The 19,465-nt window shown below is 34.5% G+C and overlaps 3 protein-coding genes across 7 annotated transcripts; all 3 read right to left on the minus strand.

The window, feature by feature from the left end:
* Positions 1-1,261: 1,261 nt before the first annotated feature.
* On the minus strand, positions 1,262-8,658 carry LIMK1 (LIM domain kinase 1). Of its 2 annotated transcripts, XM_066738464.1 has the most exons (8): positions 8,596-8,658; positions 7,905-8,019; positions 7,370-7,810; positions 6,977-7,069; positions 6,443-6,575; positions 6,133-6,365; positions 5,824-6,052; positions 1,262-5,737 (listed from the first exon to the last, which is right to left on the minus strand). In XM_066738464.1, the coding sequence occupies exons 1-8, from the start codon at positions 8,615-8,617 to the stop codon at positions 3,575-3,577; spliced, it is 3,429 nt and encodes a 1,142-aa protein (XP_066594561.1). In that variant the 5' UTR covers positions 8,618-8,658; the 3' UTR covers positions 1,262-3,574. The 2 variants fall into 2 exon arrangements, with proteins under 2 accessions (XP_066594561.1, XP_066594562.1); XM_066738465.1 differs by lacking the exon at positions 6,977-7,069.
* A 2,678-nt stretch (positions 8,659-11,336) lies between these two features.
* LOC136780242 (acidic phospholipase A2 PA4-like) lies at positions 11,337-16,582 on the minus strand. Of its 3 annotated transcripts, none has more exons than XM_066738481.1 (5): positions 16,258-16,582; positions 13,109-13,363; positions 12,712-13,049; positions 12,476-12,648; positions 11,337-12,289 (listed from the first exon to the last, which is right to left on the minus strand). In XM_066738481.1, the coding sequence occupies exons 2-4, from the start codon at positions 13,361-13,363 to the stop codon at positions 12,489-12,491; spliced, it is 753 nt and encodes a 250-aa protein (XP_066594578.1). In that variant the 5' UTR covers positions 16,258-16,582; the 3' UTR covers positions 11,337-12,289; positions 12,476-12,488. The 3 variants fall into 3 exon arrangements, with proteins under 3 accessions (XP_066594578.1, XP_066594579.1, XP_066594580.1); XM_066738482.1 differs by lacking the exon at positions 16,258-16,582 and adding an exon at positions 15,845-16,222; XM_066738483.1 differs by lacking the exon at positions 12,476-12,648 and having other exon boundaries at positions 16,258-16,562.
* A 138-nt stretch (positions 16,583-16,720) lies between these two features.
* On the minus strand, positions 16,721-19,265 carry LOC136780240 (apolipoprotein D-like). 2 transcript variants are annotated; one of them, XM_066738478.1, is made up of 5 exons: positions 19,134-19,265; positions 18,356-18,478; positions 18,126-18,252; positions 17,666-17,761; positions 16,721-17,520 (listed from the first exon to the last, which is right to left on the minus strand). In XM_066738478.1, the coding sequence occupies exons 2-5, from the start codon at positions 18,473-18,475 to the stop codon at positions 17,033-17,035; spliced, it is 831 nt and encodes a 276-aa protein (XP_066594575.1). In that variant the 5' UTR covers positions 18,476-18,478; positions 19,134-19,265; the 3' UTR covers positions 16,721-17,032. The 2 variants fall into 2 exon arrangements, with proteins under 2 accessions (XP_066594575.1, XP_066594576.1); XM_066738479.1 differs by having other exon boundaries at positions 19,138-19,214.
* Positions 19,266-19,465: the final 200 nt, after the last annotated feature.

A 19,465-nucleotide genomic window follows, 5' to 3' on the forward strand; every position in this document is an offset into this window, starting at 1 on the left:
GAAGCTCAACGAATTGCCATAGTGTGGTCGCAAGGCCCATTTAAACTCGTATATTTCCTGGAAAAAAAGGAAAACGATAATCAATTCCGATAGTTGTTCGCAGTTATCTTTAAGGTATCATTAAAATCCGGTGGAAGTTTTAGGTTTATAGTACTTCTGTAGAGTCGTAGGAGAGAATGCCAGAGTTTAGGAGAGTGGATGCGAAGAACGGTTTATTATAATTTTATTCAGATGCGTTTCGCAATCCACGCTATACCCCATAAGCCATCCACCTTAGTGCACCCCTTCCTGAAATTTCTGCCTGTACCACCTTCCTGTCCCCCTCCCATTTAACTCCGCCTTCGCCACCGGTTCCCCACTTTGCCTTCCCTCTAAATACCCTTTTACTTCCTTACCTTACCATTCCTTTACTTTTCCTTTACTTTTCCTCAAGAGCCCGAGCCCTTAACTGCAACTACCCAGACGACCATTCCAGAATTTAGGGTTTCCGCCAACGGTGCTACTCATAAATCGCCCACTCAAAGCTCTTCTTTTTATCACCTTCCTTAGATACGTTTCGCACTGGTCTTAAATTATTTAAACTATCTTTCTTTCTGCAAAACACGTCAAAAGAATTTGGCGAACTAACACGAGAGAGGCAGTTTACTGTTTACCGCGCAAGGCTTGGCGCTTGCTGACCAGTGCTGCCACCTTCCGGAATTCTTCACGATTGAATAGGAACGAATGCTCTTCTTTACCTACAGTGAAGAATTTACAATTCGAAATCGCCCCCCCCCCCCCCCACACGTGTTAGAAGAGGCACAATCGTAATCATAAGGTAAATACTATAAAAAGACACATGACAATTTTATAGAATCAACATTTTATTGTTTCGCTGCATGTGTTAATCGTAACATAAAGAAAATACTTGTTTTGCTGTAAACCAAAAATTATCCATACATTTTACTATCGTTACTAGTTACTAAAGTATAAAAATCATCTTGCAAAGTCTTTTGCGTGCTCAAGAATGTGCTTTTAACGCCTACAGTAATTTCTTGATAGCCGTAATAAGTCTTTTTTCCTTATAACCGGTTTTCATCATACTAGCCCGAAAAAGTTATAAAAATTATTTTTTCCTTCGATATCCTAAAATAATGAATTCTTTCATTCTCTGAATAAAATTTCTTTTGTAAGATTTCATTAGCAATGCGAATACACGAATACAGTACATTTGCCACTCTTGTATATTAGCTTTAGCATATTCGAATACATTTTACGGTAATTATCATTTTTTTTTTTTATTATATTATATGGAATCGTGTGGTTTACAATTCTTTATTCGTACGTGTTTATACTCGTAAACGATGCTCTCATATCGTTCATTACGATTACAGTGGCATATATATTTTTCGCTCCATGCGTACTATTTAGTCAAAAAGTTTTTCAATATAAAATTTATAATAACGTTTAAAAGAAGTTTCACGTTGTTTGGAGAAAAATGAACTTTCTGATATCGTACTACTTATTATATGCACTGTAGAAATAACTTAGAAATTTATTGAGTCTATAAAAATATTATGTCTATGTACGAGAAAGATCTTTTTTTTTACAAAACTTTACAGAATAAAGTACGTCGTTCGATTTGAAGATGTTTATACTGTTAATTCGATATACAGTAAGTATTCGAATCTTAATACTGTCCATCGCAAAATATTATTATCTGTTGTTTATTTTTTTCACTTAACATAAATATACACGCGGGTTTTGAATAATGATTTTTATCTTTCAATCTTACGTCGTACTAGTTACTCCAGCTCTATATACAGTTACGTTTTACGTACTGCATAAACATATAGTAGGTAACAAGTTTCCGCAGACTCATATAGTTTTCTCGAAATGTATTATTCGTTAACGAGTCTGGTCGCCAATGATTCTTCTCAATATGATGACAACAAATCAGTTTTCTTTTTCGCTGAACTGCTGCACTTGTGCGATAATTTAGTGAGAAAATGTATGTTTTTTTTTTATTTCATCTAATTGCACATACTAGCTCTATAGTACAGCGAAAAAGAACAAGCCCTACCATATCTGGATAGAGAATGTAGTTATTATACATTTGGTCAGATTATTGCACGCAAGATCCATTTACATCATTTATATATTTTTAGTTGATAGCACCTTCAAACTAGTAGAACTGAAAATTACGTTTAATTCTACTTTTTATAATACAGACCAAAGAAATAAAAGTATCAGAGTCTTACAAAAAAATATGATGAAACTACCAATTCACGAGGCATTTGTAATATTTTTAGAGCTCGTATAAATGGCATGTAAATATTTTTTAAATATATTATACATTATGATAATGATAGAAATGTATAATTTAGATAGAGCCTCGAGAGAAGCAAATGTTTAAAGAAAATTTTTATATAAATAAATAATACTAAATATTAAACTCATTATATGAGACAGTATTGAAATACATGCTAATACTACGTCATATAGCTATGCTGAAAATACTTTCTATTATAATTTGCCTCAAATAGTTAATTGATTTTAGCTAGGAAAATCAATTATTACAAAAAAATAAGATATTCTAGATTACAAAACAATAATCTATTTATAAAGTAAATATTCTGATCAGCGTGCATGTACCTTAAATAATAGTTCTCAAAGTGACAAATCTTTGGATATATACAAAATTATTTACATATGCTTTTTATACAAATAATTTTCAGCGCCATACCACCATTTAATATCTTTATCAAATAAATTTTGACGTTTCTACTTGATTCACTAAATTTCTAATTAAATGGAAGCTCAAAAAAAATTCAGTATCTGCAAAGATGATTATTTTTAATGGCAGTGCCTAAAAACTATGAAGCTTAAGCAAAGCTTAACAAAGATATAAATGGTGTATAAATACGTATATCAATAGTCTGTACATGAACGATACCATTTCAAGATGGATAATACTATACAATATATTTTACATCTATATGCAGCAACTTTAGGTACTAAACCTTTACAGGCTTTTCTAAAAAAGAAATAGTTAAGACAGAAAATTCGAGAAAATATCCATAATATCGTGTATTGTAAAAAACAAATAAATCGAGGTTCCGCTTCTAGTAATTTGATTAATGCGACCGTACTGGTAATACTCTCAGCGTTATCCTACCTATTGAATAATTTTTGCATTTGATTAACATTTAGGCAAATAGAGTATTGCTATTATAATAAAAATTGTAATACCTAAATTTAGGTCTATATTACGTTCGATTTATGGATGGAATGCTCGAGTTTCAATATCATATCAATATAGTCCCATGCATAAAAGCCTAATGGCAAGATTTTTGTAGGAATGTAAAACTTTAAACATAATCTAATCTCAATTGAGACAACAATACGAGATTCATAATGAATACTGAGTGTTTAGTGCTGATAATCGTAATAAATAACTTTTAAAGTAAGTAATGTTTTAGTTTTTAGTCATAACAGCTTAAATCGTGTGTATTTTTTTGACCTCATGAGATCAAAAGATTAGGGGCTTATATACCTCGTTTTCAGTTCTAAACTGTTTAAAGTCGGTTTGTTTTTATAAAGCGGTACTCTCTATTGGAGACATAGGTCTGTTGGGTGTACAGCACCTTTCAGAAGTATGGCACAATTCCGGCGTGTGTGCACCATCTCGCAATTTAGCAAAATCAAGATCGGCAAAGAAATCGCTTTTCATGGTACCGACAGCACTGTCGGTACCGAAACTATCCTGCCTATACAGATCAACACTTTTATAATTGGAATAATCCGATAAGCTATTTGATGTTAACGCATAATCAGTTTCATAAATGCATTTTGACCTTATCAACGATTCATCAAGATCCATCAGTTTACAACTGGTATCGCAGGAAAAATTCTCGTCGTCGATACTAGCTTTAAGTTTGCTGAATTTATTTTTCTCCACGCTTGGAATACTATTATTAGAATAGCCAGTATCTACGCAATAGGAATTATTTATTCTTGAATTTTGAGTGGCATAATGACTCAACTGGTCGTGACTGAAAGGAGACGAAAGACGAGTTTTTACGCTGTCGTCTTCCTGACTTGGCAATTTTGATGGATTCGTTTGTACAAAATTATCCACGTCGTCTACAACTTGCTCGCTTTTCATAAACGCGCTCTTTAATGTCTCTTTTGTAGGAGATATTTTCGTTCTCCTTAAGTACGATCCCGAAGAGATTTTAACGTTATCGATTATACCCTTCTTTGAGTCAGAATCAACAATCGAGTAGTTCCTGGTCGACCTATTCTCCTTCTCCGCATTTATAGACTTTCCTATCTGTTTTATGTAGGATCCAACAATATTTGCAGTCTCAGGAATTTTAAATTTATTGTCAGACTTTGCTTTACAATGAATGACACTGGCATCATTAGAATTATCAGTGCAATCTGCAGAAGAACTATATATTTCCAAACCCACCTCATTATCGCTACTGTTTATTCTAGATACATCATTCGAGCTCAAAGCGTCGGCGTTATTAACGAATTTTATTTTGTCCACATTAGATTCTTGATTAATATTACGTTTGATCAGATCGATATGCTTCTTCGAGATATCTTGATCAGAGGGATTTGTATCTACTGTACTTGTTAAATATTTATCTTTTGATTTCTGTCTGTGGTATCGACTATTAAAGCCACTAACGTCTGGCGAAATAACACTAGGCTTTTCGTTTTCGTTTTTCTCGCTATTTCTGGAATTCTGACGAGAATATCGTCCAACGGCACCTGTCGATTCACTGTTATGCCTTGAATACCTCCCACGTAAACTGGTATCAGGTACCTGAAGCAAATTAGACTCCATGCAAGGCTCCCTTTCCAGCGTACTATCGTCACAACATTTTGATCTCTTTTTATCCTGATGAATTTGACCTTCCTTAATTGGCTTCAATTGAGGTACAAGAGTTTCGGGTGTCGTAGATTCACTGCTACAAGGACTTGGCCCAGTATAATGCCTAATGTCAGCTTCCAAATCTATCGGAAGAGGAGCTCCGACTGATAAGTGCATAGCCAATCCTTCTAGCCATACTTCCATAACTTCGAACGGTGGTCTTTTATCAGGATTTAAGTCGCAGCATAAGAATGCGATTAAGTAAAAGGTTTCAGGACAATTTGCGCAAAATTTCTCCTTAAATACGTTTTGATTTAATCCAAAATCGGAAGATCTCGGTAAATAGTCTGGATCCGCCTGAACACGACCGATAATCTCACAGACAACAATACCAAAACTAAAAATGTCAACCTTCTCGTCGTATTTATTGCCCTTCATCATCTCAGGCGCCATCCAGTAAGGATTGCCCACCACCGTGTATCTCTTCTTTCGTTCCTTCTTTGAAGTTTTTACCTCGCTACCCGAATGTCTACTATACTTTCGATTATTCGGCGAATTACCATTTTGTATGATGCGGGCTAGTCCAAAGTCAGCCACGACTACAGTCTTATCCTCACGCACCAAGCAGTTATGAGAGTTTAAATCTCGATGGATAATATTCATAGAATGCAGATACGCCATACCAGCAGCTATATCTTTTGCAAAAGACGTACGTTGTTCCCATGGCAGAGGTTCGTTTGTATCATGTAGGAGCGCTCTCAAAGTACCCCCTGCTATGTACTCTGTTACTAAATGGAGTTTCTTGTCCTTGTAAAGAACACCAATGAAACGTAAAACATTATTGTGATGCAGTGATCGCAAAACAGCTACCTGTAATAAAAATATACATACTGATTAGAATATAATGTAAAATAAACTTATAGTAAGTACATACTTATATATTAAAGCAAGAGTACCTCTTTTAAAAAGTTTTTCTGCGCATCTTCATCGACTCTATATAATTCTTTTAGTACCATTACTTCATTCGTATCACGGTGAGTCACTTTAAAAACTTGGCCAAAAAATCCCTTTCCCAAAAGTTCCCCTTTTACCAAATCGCTGGCTCGGAATATTCTTTGGTTCTTTGGTTCAACGCGAAAAGATCTGGTTCGGCTGAGATCGCAAGTTGCATTGGTAGGGGAAGATCTGAAATGAAATTACATTTAATTTTTAAGTTTGAACTTTCTTGTTTTTAATACATATAATCAACGTGTAGGGTATTTTACCCATCGAGTAATCGAGACATAGAGCTGCTTCGCTCTTTGTGCATTGGGTCCCTCGTTCTGCGCAGCTGTCTACTTCGCGTACCACTAATATATCCTTCATCTCGGCGCTTGAACATACGCTCTTTACTTTCTGGACTTGTTCGAGGACTAATAACGGATGTTAATATTGCCGGTGGATGTGATGAAAGTGCCGGATGCCTACTCATTGATTCCGGATCGTGTTCAATTGTGAGCTTTGAAATAAAATGATAATTTATAATCACGTATCAGCCTTAAGATTAATTTAAATAAAATATAAATGATATGCTACCTGTAATACAGTATCTGAATATTGTATCAAATTTTCAATATTTTCTACAGGTTGATCTTTAACAGGGGTGCCATTTACTTCCAGAATTCGATCGCCAATATGCAAAGACATAAGGTCACTAGACATATTTAATCTGTAAAAATTGTTTCCATTAAACCAATGCAAGAAAAAAAAATTGAAATGTTTTCAGACATGTACGTGCTTAAAATCTGAAAGCCACAAATAAAAGCTTTTACTTTTCACAATTACCTCTGTACTACCAAACAACCATTCTACTAAACTAGTACTTTTCATTGTGTTTTTATCAATACTTTGCAAATAAAACATAAGGCATTGGAATCTAATGCTATTTATACATAAAAGCCACCAGCAAAAAAAAACTTAAAATTTTTAATATTTTGTTAGACCAAATTGTAATCATCTTTCTTGTAATTGCTACATGTTGCATGCAGTTATTATAGCTACTAATTCTTTTATTCTTTAAGAAAATTGAATACAAAATGTAGTGCATATTATTTATTTGTTATGCTGTACCTATGATTAGAGAAGTGGCAGCATAGCCTACATAGGACCTCCATCACAGAGGCCAGCAGCTTACTGATCTTTCCACGTACATTTCTCATTAACCTGCATTTTAGTTGAAAGTTATTAAAGGCTCAATAATTATTCTGGCTTATAAATAGCCAAGTAACTTTTGCCATGCAATGTTAAAAATGAATATAAGCAGTTATTGAACTGTAGATTTTTATATTTGTAATTATTATGTTATACTGCAAATATGTCATGTTTGTTTTGTAATTGAATTAAAAGAACCTATAGCCTCTATTAAACTTAATTTATTATAGTTAAATCATGATTTGGGCCAATAGCTAATTTCTATAGTTTAAATTTAAATTAATATATATATAACTATTTATCCATACATACTCAGATATTCTAAGAAGTCCACTACAATTTCTAGGATTAGGTGCTGTGTCCAATGTAAGCTTGATTCCCCTCTGTCTATCATGATCACTTGTACAAGGTGGAATCTCCACTAATCTTATGCTGTGTGGCTTTCTGATAAAAGGATTGTTGGAGCTTCTACTGAGTGGCTGCATCTGCCTTTTGTAACACATTCCACAATACAATTTAGACCTTTCTACTAATGCATAGCTTTCTCCATCCCCAATAAAAGCACCACATGAAGTACAGGCGAAGCATTCTGGATGAAATTTGTGATCCCCTGCCAGCATAACAGGTCCTGTAATGATTTGACCACAGCCTTGACAAGCTTCTCCATAGGCAGTCCAATAATCTTCTTTACAAAACAGTAGTCCATCTTTTTCAAAATACCATGATGAAAGCCCAATGTCACAAGCCGAGCACCTGAAAATTATTTAATGATAAGATCCTAATTTCTTTAATATAATTTCAATGAATATTGAATTGAAAAATTAAATTATAAACTAAAGGTTTCTACCGAAAACAGTCAATGTGCCATTCCTGATTTAGAGCTTGCACAAATTCATCTTCGTCTATAGCATTAAGGCAACCAGCGCATGTTAATGTTCCTGTATTGTCTCCACCTCCCGGATCTGTAAAGAACAAGAAAAAATTACTAGTTGCACAATGAATTTCAGTATCTTATGATTTTTAATTTTCTCTTCTTAAGCAACAATAAAAAATTAAGAATTACATCTTTGAGTTATGCATGACAAAAAGCCAAAGAATAAAGAGCTAACTGAATGCATCTAAGACATACTAGTAATATACAATAATAATGATAACATTTGGCAGGATATAGATAGATGCAATTTTAACCAGCTGACACAAGTCTAACAACTGCGACGCTCAAGTGGAGAGAATTTTTAAGAAAGAACGACTGATGACTGTGGAAAAGATGGACAATAATTTTAGTATTGTAACAAAATTGATTGAAAAATCACACGACAGAAATCCCAAACAAAGTACACAGACACAAAAGCGTGGGCTAAGCAACTCAGAAGGACAGGACGCCTACGCAACGTAAAACACTTCTAACTTTGAACTTCTCATAGCATTTCGACTACTATACCAAGCCCGTTCAACAAATTTTCAACAGTTTCTCGTTTCTATATTGTTACAAATTATTCGAGAACCTCAGAAGTTCCTTTTTTAGAATAAAAACTTACCGTTTGTCGAAACTTCATCCATCACGGCATCTAGATTGACAAACTCCCACTCATCGAATTGAACATAGAATACCTTGTATACATGCTCGAAACAAAACTGTCAAAATCACGACCAGTGACAGTCACCATAAACTATGAAGAATTGTATGATAGAAAACTTGGTTAGGAAAAAAAGCATGGCTCATCCCAGCGCCAACGCCGCCAACTCTTGTACAACCTTTTATATAACTTTTAACGGGAATCCGTATACCGACATTACAGGGCAAAAACTATTTCGCATGCAGTGTTGTTATTTGTTGGCGAATTGTAAAGTTATTGTAGGTTTTTGGAAATGCCAGAAGATTATCTACTGAAGTATGTTGGGCAAATTAACAAAAAATGAAAAAAAATTTTTGTTTAAATAAATATATTAACATTATTGAGAAACAACAATTAAATCGCAAAATCCCACAACGGACTTCACTAGATAATGTTCTTACGTTTCCAAATAATCGACAAAAATACAAATCCGTCAAGAAATGACGATGCTGCATGCGAACTAAATAATGGAAGAATTTCGTGTTGGCGACTTTCCGAACACGAAATTTTTCTATTATTTAGTTCGCATGCAGCATCGTCATTTCTTGACGGATTTGTATTTTTGTCGATTTTTTGGAAACGTATAAGAACATTATCTAGTGAAGTACGTTGTGGGATTTTGCGATTTAATTGTTGTTTCTCAATAATGTTAATATATTTATTTAAACAAAATTTTTTTTTCATTTTTTGTTAATTTGCCCAACGTACTTCAGTAAATAATCTTCTGGCATTTCCAAAAACCTATAATAACTTTACAATCCGCCAATAAATGACGACGCTGCATGGCGAAGCAGTTTTCGCCCTGTAATGTCGGTATACGGATTCCCGTTAAAAGTACCAACAATGTGGTAGTTAGTATATAGTTGGAATCTGCTAATTTCTTAAAAACTGTTTATTTTATTAAATTTATTTTTATGAAAAATATATATAAATTATAAAAGATAATATACAAGTTTCTGTATACTGTATTTCGACCTACATGCATGGTTATAAAAATGATATCTATAAAATACCATCTGAAATCTGAATCCCAGTTCCACTCTGACAGTATAGGTGTCTACAGTCGGTAAGAAAATTTTCGCAATAATCAATTAATAATATATTAGTACTAAAAAGAAACAATGCTTTGATTTCAGCAGCATTTACAATGTCGCTCAGTAATTTTTAATATAATTTCTTCGAAAAAATTAAAGATTAGTACGTTTACTATTCAGCTTCACGAAATTGTACTGCAATTTACGGTGAAAATGATTTTTTAATTTTTATTGTGTTAAAAAGAACCATTTTTCTTAAACACTTAAGTAAAAATTAATTTTAACTTTTTACTGTGTTAAAAAGGACTATTTTTCCTATATACATTTCAGTAAAAATTGAAATATAAATATTACTTATTTATTTGGTTTACTACAAATTTTATGACTTTGATTTTTCGAAGAAATTATATTAAAAATTACTTCGCGGCATTGTAAATGCTGCTGAAATCAAAGGATTTTATCTAGGAATGCAAAGTTATGTTAGTAGAACTGTGAATCCACAGTAATAATAATTTACTTTAATTTTTTTTACGTGTTGTCTTTTTATGAACGATAAATACAGCTGTATGTCAAATATAAGAATTAATTATCTGAGGAAAATATACTTAAGGGTCGGTGAAACGTTCGCAAATGCAATGCTGGAAACTTAAGAATTTGAAGCCAAAACAGCTGTTTTCATGTTCGGGAACTCGAAATAAAGATATTCTGAAGATAAACTAGATAAGTTAAATGGTAATTTGTCATTTTTACGCGGAATTGTCGTCTATTTAGACTTCTTTTTTGGTTTCGAATTCTTAGGTTTCCAGCATTGCATTTGCGAACGTTTCACCGACCCTAAGTTAAAGAACAATTACAAACAAACCATAACGAAATTATGGTAAATATTGACTATATATATTAATATAGAAACGATGTGTCACTTTCTTACTTTCAAAAGAATTAAATGAGATTTCATACATTATTTATTATTCGTATAGCGCAAAACCTTATCATTATAAATTTGCATTAAACAATTTGTTTATGTAGACAGTTGTGAATTCTGCTAACAATAACAAAAATTATATGTTTATAAGAAACCGAAAAGTATTGTATATGAAAAACAAAAATTATATGCGTGCATATAGTATAAAACGGTTGAATGAATTTAAAATTATCTATTAGAACTCTAAAATTAATGTCTCCTTATTATTGTACCGGTTTGTATATCATCAATTTACGACAGTATATGTATTATAAAACTTAAGATTTAAGTACTAGATTATAAAATTAATAAATACCAATTTTTATTACATAAATAAATTTATTTACAATATGAATTTAATAAATGATAGAAGCTTTCTTTATACCAAGGAAGATAATTATATATATATATTTTTTTAAAATAACAAATATAATACATATGTACATTTTTATATTCTATGACTGACGTATAAAAATTATATTCTTTAAATTTGTTAAAGTAATTAAAAAAATTTCATCATTATTTTGCTAAAATGGAACCAACTCTTAACTGTAAATTATCGATGACATAACCTATACAAAGCCTTATTGTTTCCTTTTATTAATAATTTATTATTAATAAAAAGCGATTACACACTTTTAGGTAACCATAAGAAGTATTAAATAATATTTATGTATAATTTAATGCCATGTATTTTTATTTTCTAATAATTTAGTTTATAAATATGAACATGTATAAATGGTTTGTTTACAATTAAAAGTATATTAATTATTATATTAGCTTTAATACAATTAAGTGATTATATTAACAATTGTTTACTATAATTGTATGTGTTCCATAAACTAACTCTCTAAAACAGTGGCGAGGATTTCTCTTTTAATTCTTGCCTGATATAAAGTGAGGTATATGTTACTATTATATATACATACATATCCTGATTATAGATTAAACTACGTGAGGTATATTATACATAATAAATCCGTACTCGAACTAATCTAAATTTAAATATTTAGCGTAACTAACATACATAAGCATTTGTATTTAAATTTGCTTATATTAACGCTATCTGACGTATATTTCGCAATCTCTTGTCCAATCTTGCCTATAAAATATATATATGGAAGCTATTGATTATAAATAATATATAATGAATAGACCGAGATTTCCCCGGATCATGGTCCTTAGTTTCATCACATAAACAAATGTACTCTTCTTAAATAGAAATAAAGTTTAAGTGCATTCGCTTGTACATTGACATAAAACTTTATAAAATGTCTGTGATAATTGTTTTATACTTTCACCAACATCTCTTTGAATTAATTTGTTTTACAAAATCTCGAAAAAACGTCAAAGGCGGTTGTAGCAGGATATCTATGCCTTGATGTTTACATTATGAATTTACAGAATTGAACTTTAGGACTAAAATTAAAGAAATTATAAGAATTTGAATTGATATCCCTAATCCGAGGTGGCAGATTATCAGCTATTTTCAGGGCCGTTCATCTGCCGCCTTCTAATTCATATGTTGATATTCAAAGGCATCATAGGCACATATTTGTCGCTTGGACGGAACTTGTACTGCGAGCAAAGATGGTTCGACACCGATTCAGCGTACCCGTTTCTAGAAACAAATCAAAATACAAAATGGATAAAATTGAATAATCAATCGTCCTATTGCTATACAAAGATAAAACAAAAATAAAGACAGTCACAAATGTAGTAGATTAATCCCCATCACCAAAAGCTTTTTAATTCCCGATCTGCCACCTGTATTCTTATACATACTAAAAAAAAGAATTGTTTTTACTGTTAATATAGTTTCAGCTGCCATGTAGATAATCCGAAGTCCCTTTATATCGAGACAACAGGTCGCCCAAGAAAGCTAGGATGGTCTTTAAAATTGGAGTTTTAAAATCTCTACCTTGGTTATAACGATTTCGAGGCGTATATTTTGGGGCTCTCTGCCAGTTTAAGTGACAACTAAAATTTCCCAAAAAGCTATTAATAACGAAGATAAATGAATATTAAGTGGAAGCCTATTACCTTTGCCATTGGGAGCAAGGACGTCTCTCTTTAAAACAAGTCACTTGAATAACATTGAAAAAGAGTGCTCCAAGAGTATTGGCTACCTCAGTATTGAGGTTCTGGAGACACCTGCGGAATTTTGCGTCGCAGTCACAATGCGATCTCGTGTAAGGGGAGTGATTGCAGATTCCATGAATACACTCGTGAGGTGAAATTGTTACGGGACAATGATCGTGTTCCCTGCAGCAAGCATCCTCCGCTGCGTGCTTTCCAAGGTCATCGTAAGATCTAGCCACGTTGCCAGGTCCACACCATTTGGTTCCCGGGTAAAACAGACCGCTCCCCGGTGCTTGATTCTTGAAGAATTATTATCTTAATTTTAAAATTCACAATTCCTCACACCTCTTTCCTTTACCTTTCCTTTGTTGCGAGAAGCTTTGCAGGTCTCTTCAAGGTCAGCAACTAGATTGCTGGACATCTGGCGAACTTTTTTGGGATCGGCTCCAAGCACCATTCTTTGGATGACACCGCGGTCAGTGTAGAGGGCGCAAAACGGTGCACCTGCGTTCAGCTCCACCATTCGCGACATAGTTGTGTCCGCCACAAGCACGCTTCCCATAACTTTTGCGCCCCATAGCGATACTACCAGGACGATTGCAGCAGCGAACATCTATGAGAAGCCTTGATCAATAAATTTGTTTTGAATACTCGTAGAAATCAATAACAATCTCGACAATAAATGATACTGCGTTTTCTTTGGGACGTCAACGAGCACCGATTAAGTATTTATTAATCAAATAGATTGGGCCGCGAGTCACTTTAACGAGTTCGTCGAGGGGTAGATCGATTAAATCTCCGATAACGACGCAATGACTACTATTATTTTCCTCACTGGGTCACTAATTTACCAAGCGCACGTGTCTCTGTACGCTGCGTAATTTTTAGCCTCATTAATAACAAGGAAGAGTTCGTTACATCAAATTTAACTCGCGCAATTAACGAATATCAATCTCTCTTAATTTTTTTCATCAAATCTTGGGTCAGATTTTCATTTGAAATTTGCCCTTGAATCTTGGGCAGTACACAATATACCTTTTTATGTATATTATTACTTCGCTAAAGAGACAAGTGATTGCTAGAAATTGTTGATTTCTTCTCCCCACTATAATCCTCGATCACTTTGCTATACAAAGAATAGGATTCATAGAAGGGAGAAGAAATTACCCGTTTCTGGCAACTCTACCAGCTATGTACGACAAAGAACGAGTAATGTTTACAGTTTTTATCTAGTCACGTTTACTGAGAAAGACATCGATGAGATCTGCGTCGTGACTCTCTCTCTCTTTTTCAAGAGAGAGAGAGATATAGAGAGAGGTAAGATTTTCAAAGATCGACTCAGGGCCGGTGTAAATATTCAGCATATTGTCGTCGAAAATAACTAACAATCGCGAAGGTTCCTCAGTGGTTGTCCTCAGACGATCATCGCACTTAGGTGTTTTTTATACACGCTGTGCGAAACTCATCCAACAATCAACCGCCATCTAATAGTTGTAGCGAGAAGCTAAAAGTCATCGAATTCGACTGCTCTTATCCTTGATACGTCAAATACCAACTTAATCTCTGCCAAGGTCAGACGGTTGAACTTTTCCACGGCGTTCACGAGTTTCATCAAAATCTCGCGTGTCCTTCTTGTAATCTTCATGCATTATTCGATCGAGAGAAGAGGCAGAAATGCTATCGTCGTCTTTTTTTTATAAACGGCTCGACCGACTATACATAGTAAACCCGTCTGCGCTAATAAATTTGGCGTATCGAACGTTCTTGAACAGAAATTTGGATGCAACGAATTGTAAGGTTATGGTTGGTTAGGGTAAATGATGATGACATAGACCTCGACATTTCGCCCGTTGCACGGTGAAACTAGGTCGTTCTGCAATTTACAAGGAGTTATTTTAAAAAGGACGTATCAATAATACTCAGCTAACGATAGCTCCGAAGAGTGGGAAAGAAAGAGAGATAGATAAAAAGAGAAAATGTGGGGCAACTAGGTTCATTGACGAACTTGTCTCTTGAACCTGCCCCGATAGATGTATCGCTTATTGCTTCCCCTCGATCGATTTCATGACTCGACGATGACTCCTTCCAACTTGTGTCTTCATCGAAACACTTTAACCGTAAGCCACCTTATATCCTAAATCATTCAAATCTACTTAAAAGTATTATACTCTAACACTGCTGGGACAAAACTAGCTTGACGAAAAAGCTAATCTTCGCGGGGATCGTCACTCGTTAACCTCACCTTCACGCTAGAATAAGCTCGAGGGGAAAAACAAGAAGACACTGAAGTTTCTCCTTCGAAGGATTTCCTTGTTTCAGTCCAGTGAATTTATCTCCTTGCGATCTCGTCTGCTACTTTATCACAATATTATAAAATCCCGGATACAAACAGATATCGACACCTTCGTAAGCTTCTCATACTTCAAAAGTCCTTGCATCCCAAAGACAAACTACTAGAACCAGTTCTAGTGTCGATAAATATACAACGAAAAGAAAGTATTGTCGCCTTAGAATGGCATAAACAGTCAGATATTTTTCCAGTTAAAGAGAAAATTTCAATAATTAGTTTCCCTTTCGGAGAACTGCACGCTGCTCTAAAACATTACAGATTTGCGGTGTTGTTATTGCACTAACCTCCAAACGACCGAATTATAATTACCAGACACGGTGTAATATATTTTCTGAAGAAATTTCAATCTTGAAACACGGAAACTTCACACTTTTTCATACTATGAATCAATAATAAGTCATTTATTATTTGTTAACACAAATGAAGAAACAATAGCCCCCTACTTAATTTCAAAATAAATATTAAAGAGAGCCAAACTCTAGTAATAAAGATATAATCTTTCAAATCATAGACCACGATTGACGTAAACTGCAGCTCATATATTTATATATTACCGATATATCAGCTGTAACTGTTGTCACTCAAGGTCATGCATGATACGGTTCGATATAACTTTTATTTTTCAAAAATCTGGAAATTAAGTAAACGAAATAAGAAAATATTTTGCTTTATCGAATAATCATGGGATTCAATGCTGATTGAAAATTAATTAGGAGTTTTGGTTTTGAAAATAAAAGTACTTACGAAACTTGGCCCGTGATTGGGCGTTGAACAGGACACGTTGATCGTTTAGGTATGAAGGGAACGGCTGGATAAAATGAAAGGGGTGCTTTGGGGGTGAGCAAAGAGTGGCATGCGCGTTGTAAGTGACTAAGCTGGGCGAAATCTGCGCAATCAGCAGCAACTGCACCGCTGCTGAGACTACCCAGTTGGTGCAATGCGGACCATTCTGTCAAACTTTTCGCACACAAGTTTCACAGAACACCAAAAAAAAGTTTTTTACCACTATTTTACTTGATTAACTTTAACTTTACGTAAAGAAGAATCGATTGGAATTTCTCGTTCGAAAGGCATATTTTCGACAGAATAGTTTGTTAATAAATTTTAAAGTGACGTTTGTTCAACATCGGCTAAAGGGAACGGGGGGTTGTACATACTTTAAAAAGCCTTTGAACTGATGTTAATGGCACGCTGAAGTAGTCGGTGTACAAATTTGAATTCTCCCAGGACCCGATTTTGTTATTGTGACACGTCGACGGTCACTCTCAGACTGGCTGGTTAAATGGAACGTCAGGATATAATATTCGTAGACGTATATAAACTCGCAGTCTGGCGTTTATCGGCTGCATTAGGGGAGATTCCAAATCACGTGACCGCTAATATTTATAAGTACCGCTGGTAAAATACAAATATAATAATATTAATAAAACCAACGAGCCTTTATATATTTTGTCAGTGCCAAAGTCCAACGTTTGAAGTCAATGACAATTACGGTTTCAGTAGTTTATAATAAAACAATAAACTTTTATTTCATCTCATCAACCGTACGTCTTCCTTATTCCTAAACACCTACACGTTACTTAATATAATTTGTTAACAATTGAATGATGAAAAATAGAATAAATTTGTATTATCACCTTTATTTCTCATTAAAGAACAATGTCATATTCTAGTGGATAAAATCTGTTATCCAGTTTTGACGCCATTATACCATGAATTTTCGCTTGCAGAATATATCAACTTTTATGTACATTTTTGATAAGCAAAAGATCAGTCTCAGATTCATTCACCCCTATTCGATAGGTAAAAAATCTTAATTATTTCACACTAAAGTCAGAGCTTGATATTAATATAGACTACCTAGGAACAAGAGAGTATTTATTGAAAACACGCTGCATATAAGAAGGACTTGTGGGTGGACCGTAAAAGAATCTAAGGAATCCATTCGACTTCGTTGGTCTCGTATCTACCAGCAGAATCAGTGTTGCCAGGTACAGGTTTAGGCATCTCTTCGGCCTTTGGTGCTTTGGGTTTTTCCTCGGTTCCAGCGATTTTGTGGTAAACCTTACTGCCCGCGTTAGCCACCCACTGTACTCCGTCCCCAATCTTTTCACCGGCCTTGCGGAACGCATTGCCAATACTCTCGGCGGTGAAAGTGCCAGGATCAACATTGATGTCCAAGGTGTTATTGCCGCTTGGACACTCAGTCTGCGAGATGATGCTGAGATCGAACGGATCCACTCCAAAAGCGGTCAGCTTCTGACGAATTTTATCCACGTATGCCTTGTCCAAATCTCGGTATCTCGATAAAATCGTTGCGCTCTGTCGATGAGCGAACGCCAATTTTTGACAAGAAAACACTCCAGCGTAGTTATCGTAATCAGTAGCGAAAATAACGTGAGTTGCAGTTCCTGCTACGCCTAAAACAGAAAGATTTGTTGTTTCAATTCCAAAACACACGCGAATAATTTTCTACTACCGAAACACCCCATTGATACTACCAATTAACTCTTAATGGGATGTATACATATAGCTTCGAATGTAATTAGAGATTGATATACTTACTAAGCGGAAACTGCACGGTCATGCGGGCCGGTACACTGGGTTCCGGGACAGACAGCTCACCGGTATAGTGATACTCGTGCTTCAGTGGTGTAAGACCTGTGCACAGACGCGCATATACATGCGTACAATTAAGGATAATTCATCCCACTTTACAAGCTTTTATCCTATTGACCAGCCTCTATGAGACTTGATGGGTGATACGTATTCTTGTTATTTTTTAATTAAGGACCTTCGTCGTGTCGCGCACGCCGCAACGTATCCTTCATTCACGAACACACTCAAGACTCGTTAGTACAGTCTTTGTCCGGTCGGTCTTTGTCGTGAAAATACTGTTTCATCAGCGTTAGAAATTTTTACGATCGAATGATATGCTGATATTTCGATTAATCTTTATATCTAACATTAATTTATTCTGAATAGATTCTCTCCGAGTCTTTTTAAATTCAATTTTAAATCTCACCTAATACAGGATGGTCGGAGTCCTGAGTAATGGTATATTCACCGGGTTCCTCGCCACGGGTGTAATTGTAGGTGATGCATTTACTGGCAGTTGACGTTTTCTGAATGACGTACCACACGCCTAAAAACTAAGTCAAGACACGTTAATTATAGTCGAACTTTTCAGACTTTGTTTACTTCTCATATCCTTCAACAACTGTGCTATTTAATTTTATGGAAAATCAGACTTACTCTGCTCATTTGAAATCCTTGCAAGGGCTCAATTATTGGACAAGCACCCAAGTGATAGGAATGGGCATTGGCAGCAACCACGCAAGCTGCCAGAACCGTGTGCCATGTTAATAGCTTCATTTTCTATAGTTATTGAATAAAAAAAGTATTAAATCATGTAAACCTAAAATTAAAAATTAAAGAAAATGGAAAATAATAGTACAATGAGGAACCTCAAAGAATTATAGGGATTACGAGTTACTTTTTTTATTATTTAATAAAACTGCGACTCGACAAATGGCAGGGATTGAAAGATGAATCATTCACCTTGAATATGTATCAGAGAGCAAAGACCTTTGCCACGTTTTACGTACAAACAGCGTTTCACCGTAAAGAATAGCATAAGAACTTTCCGTAAAAATTAAAGCGATAGTTTTCAGGGTCGTTCCAATCGACCTCTTAATCGCGTCGCGAAATACAGTAACTTCGTCATTTCAGCATTTTCTAGTTTCGATCTTCAATAAATTTCTCATTTCTCATATCATTTTGTATGTTTACTTAATATAAAACGACTGGGAAAAATCACATAAAGTTATAGAAATAATTAGTACAGTTTTTAAAAATAAACATTTCGTGTTGTTTTTACGCAATAAGTAGATTAATTGTTAAGATGATAATTATAATGGTAGTATATAATTCTTTGAAAGCTGATATGTGCTTCTAGACCTACTTGAAGTATAATGATTATAAATATATAGGGCGAGATGAAAGAGAAAACAGCAGTGAAGTTTATACGTACTTACGTAGTGCTGTTGCTTGTGATTCGGATGCTGAACTGTAAACACAACTTTCGATGGAGAAGGATTTTATGCTAGCGTCACCCCACTCTTAAAGTAATTACGGGTCTCACACGCTCCATCTAAAGTCCACAGGGACGAAACACCAATGAGTCTTCCAGAATCAGTTCGGATGATTCATCCATCCATTCATTTTTCTTATTTTCTTATTGACTGGCGTACGTGCACTGAATTGTCAGTAGCCTATTCTATGCAATCTAACGCATTACAATGCAATAGTTGAGATGAAATTATGTATCTCCCGACTCTAAATCGCAATCTAGAGTAATCAGTT

Source organism: Prorops nasuta, unplaced genomic scaffold (assembly GCF_024137725.1).
Source record: "Prorops nasuta isolate Cenicafe-Biocafe unplaced genomic scaffold, Cenicafe_Pnas_1.2 PNAS00018, whole genome shotgun sequence".
NCBI lineage: Eukaryota > Metazoa > Arthropoda > Insecta > Hymenoptera > Bethylidae > Prorops > Prorops nasuta.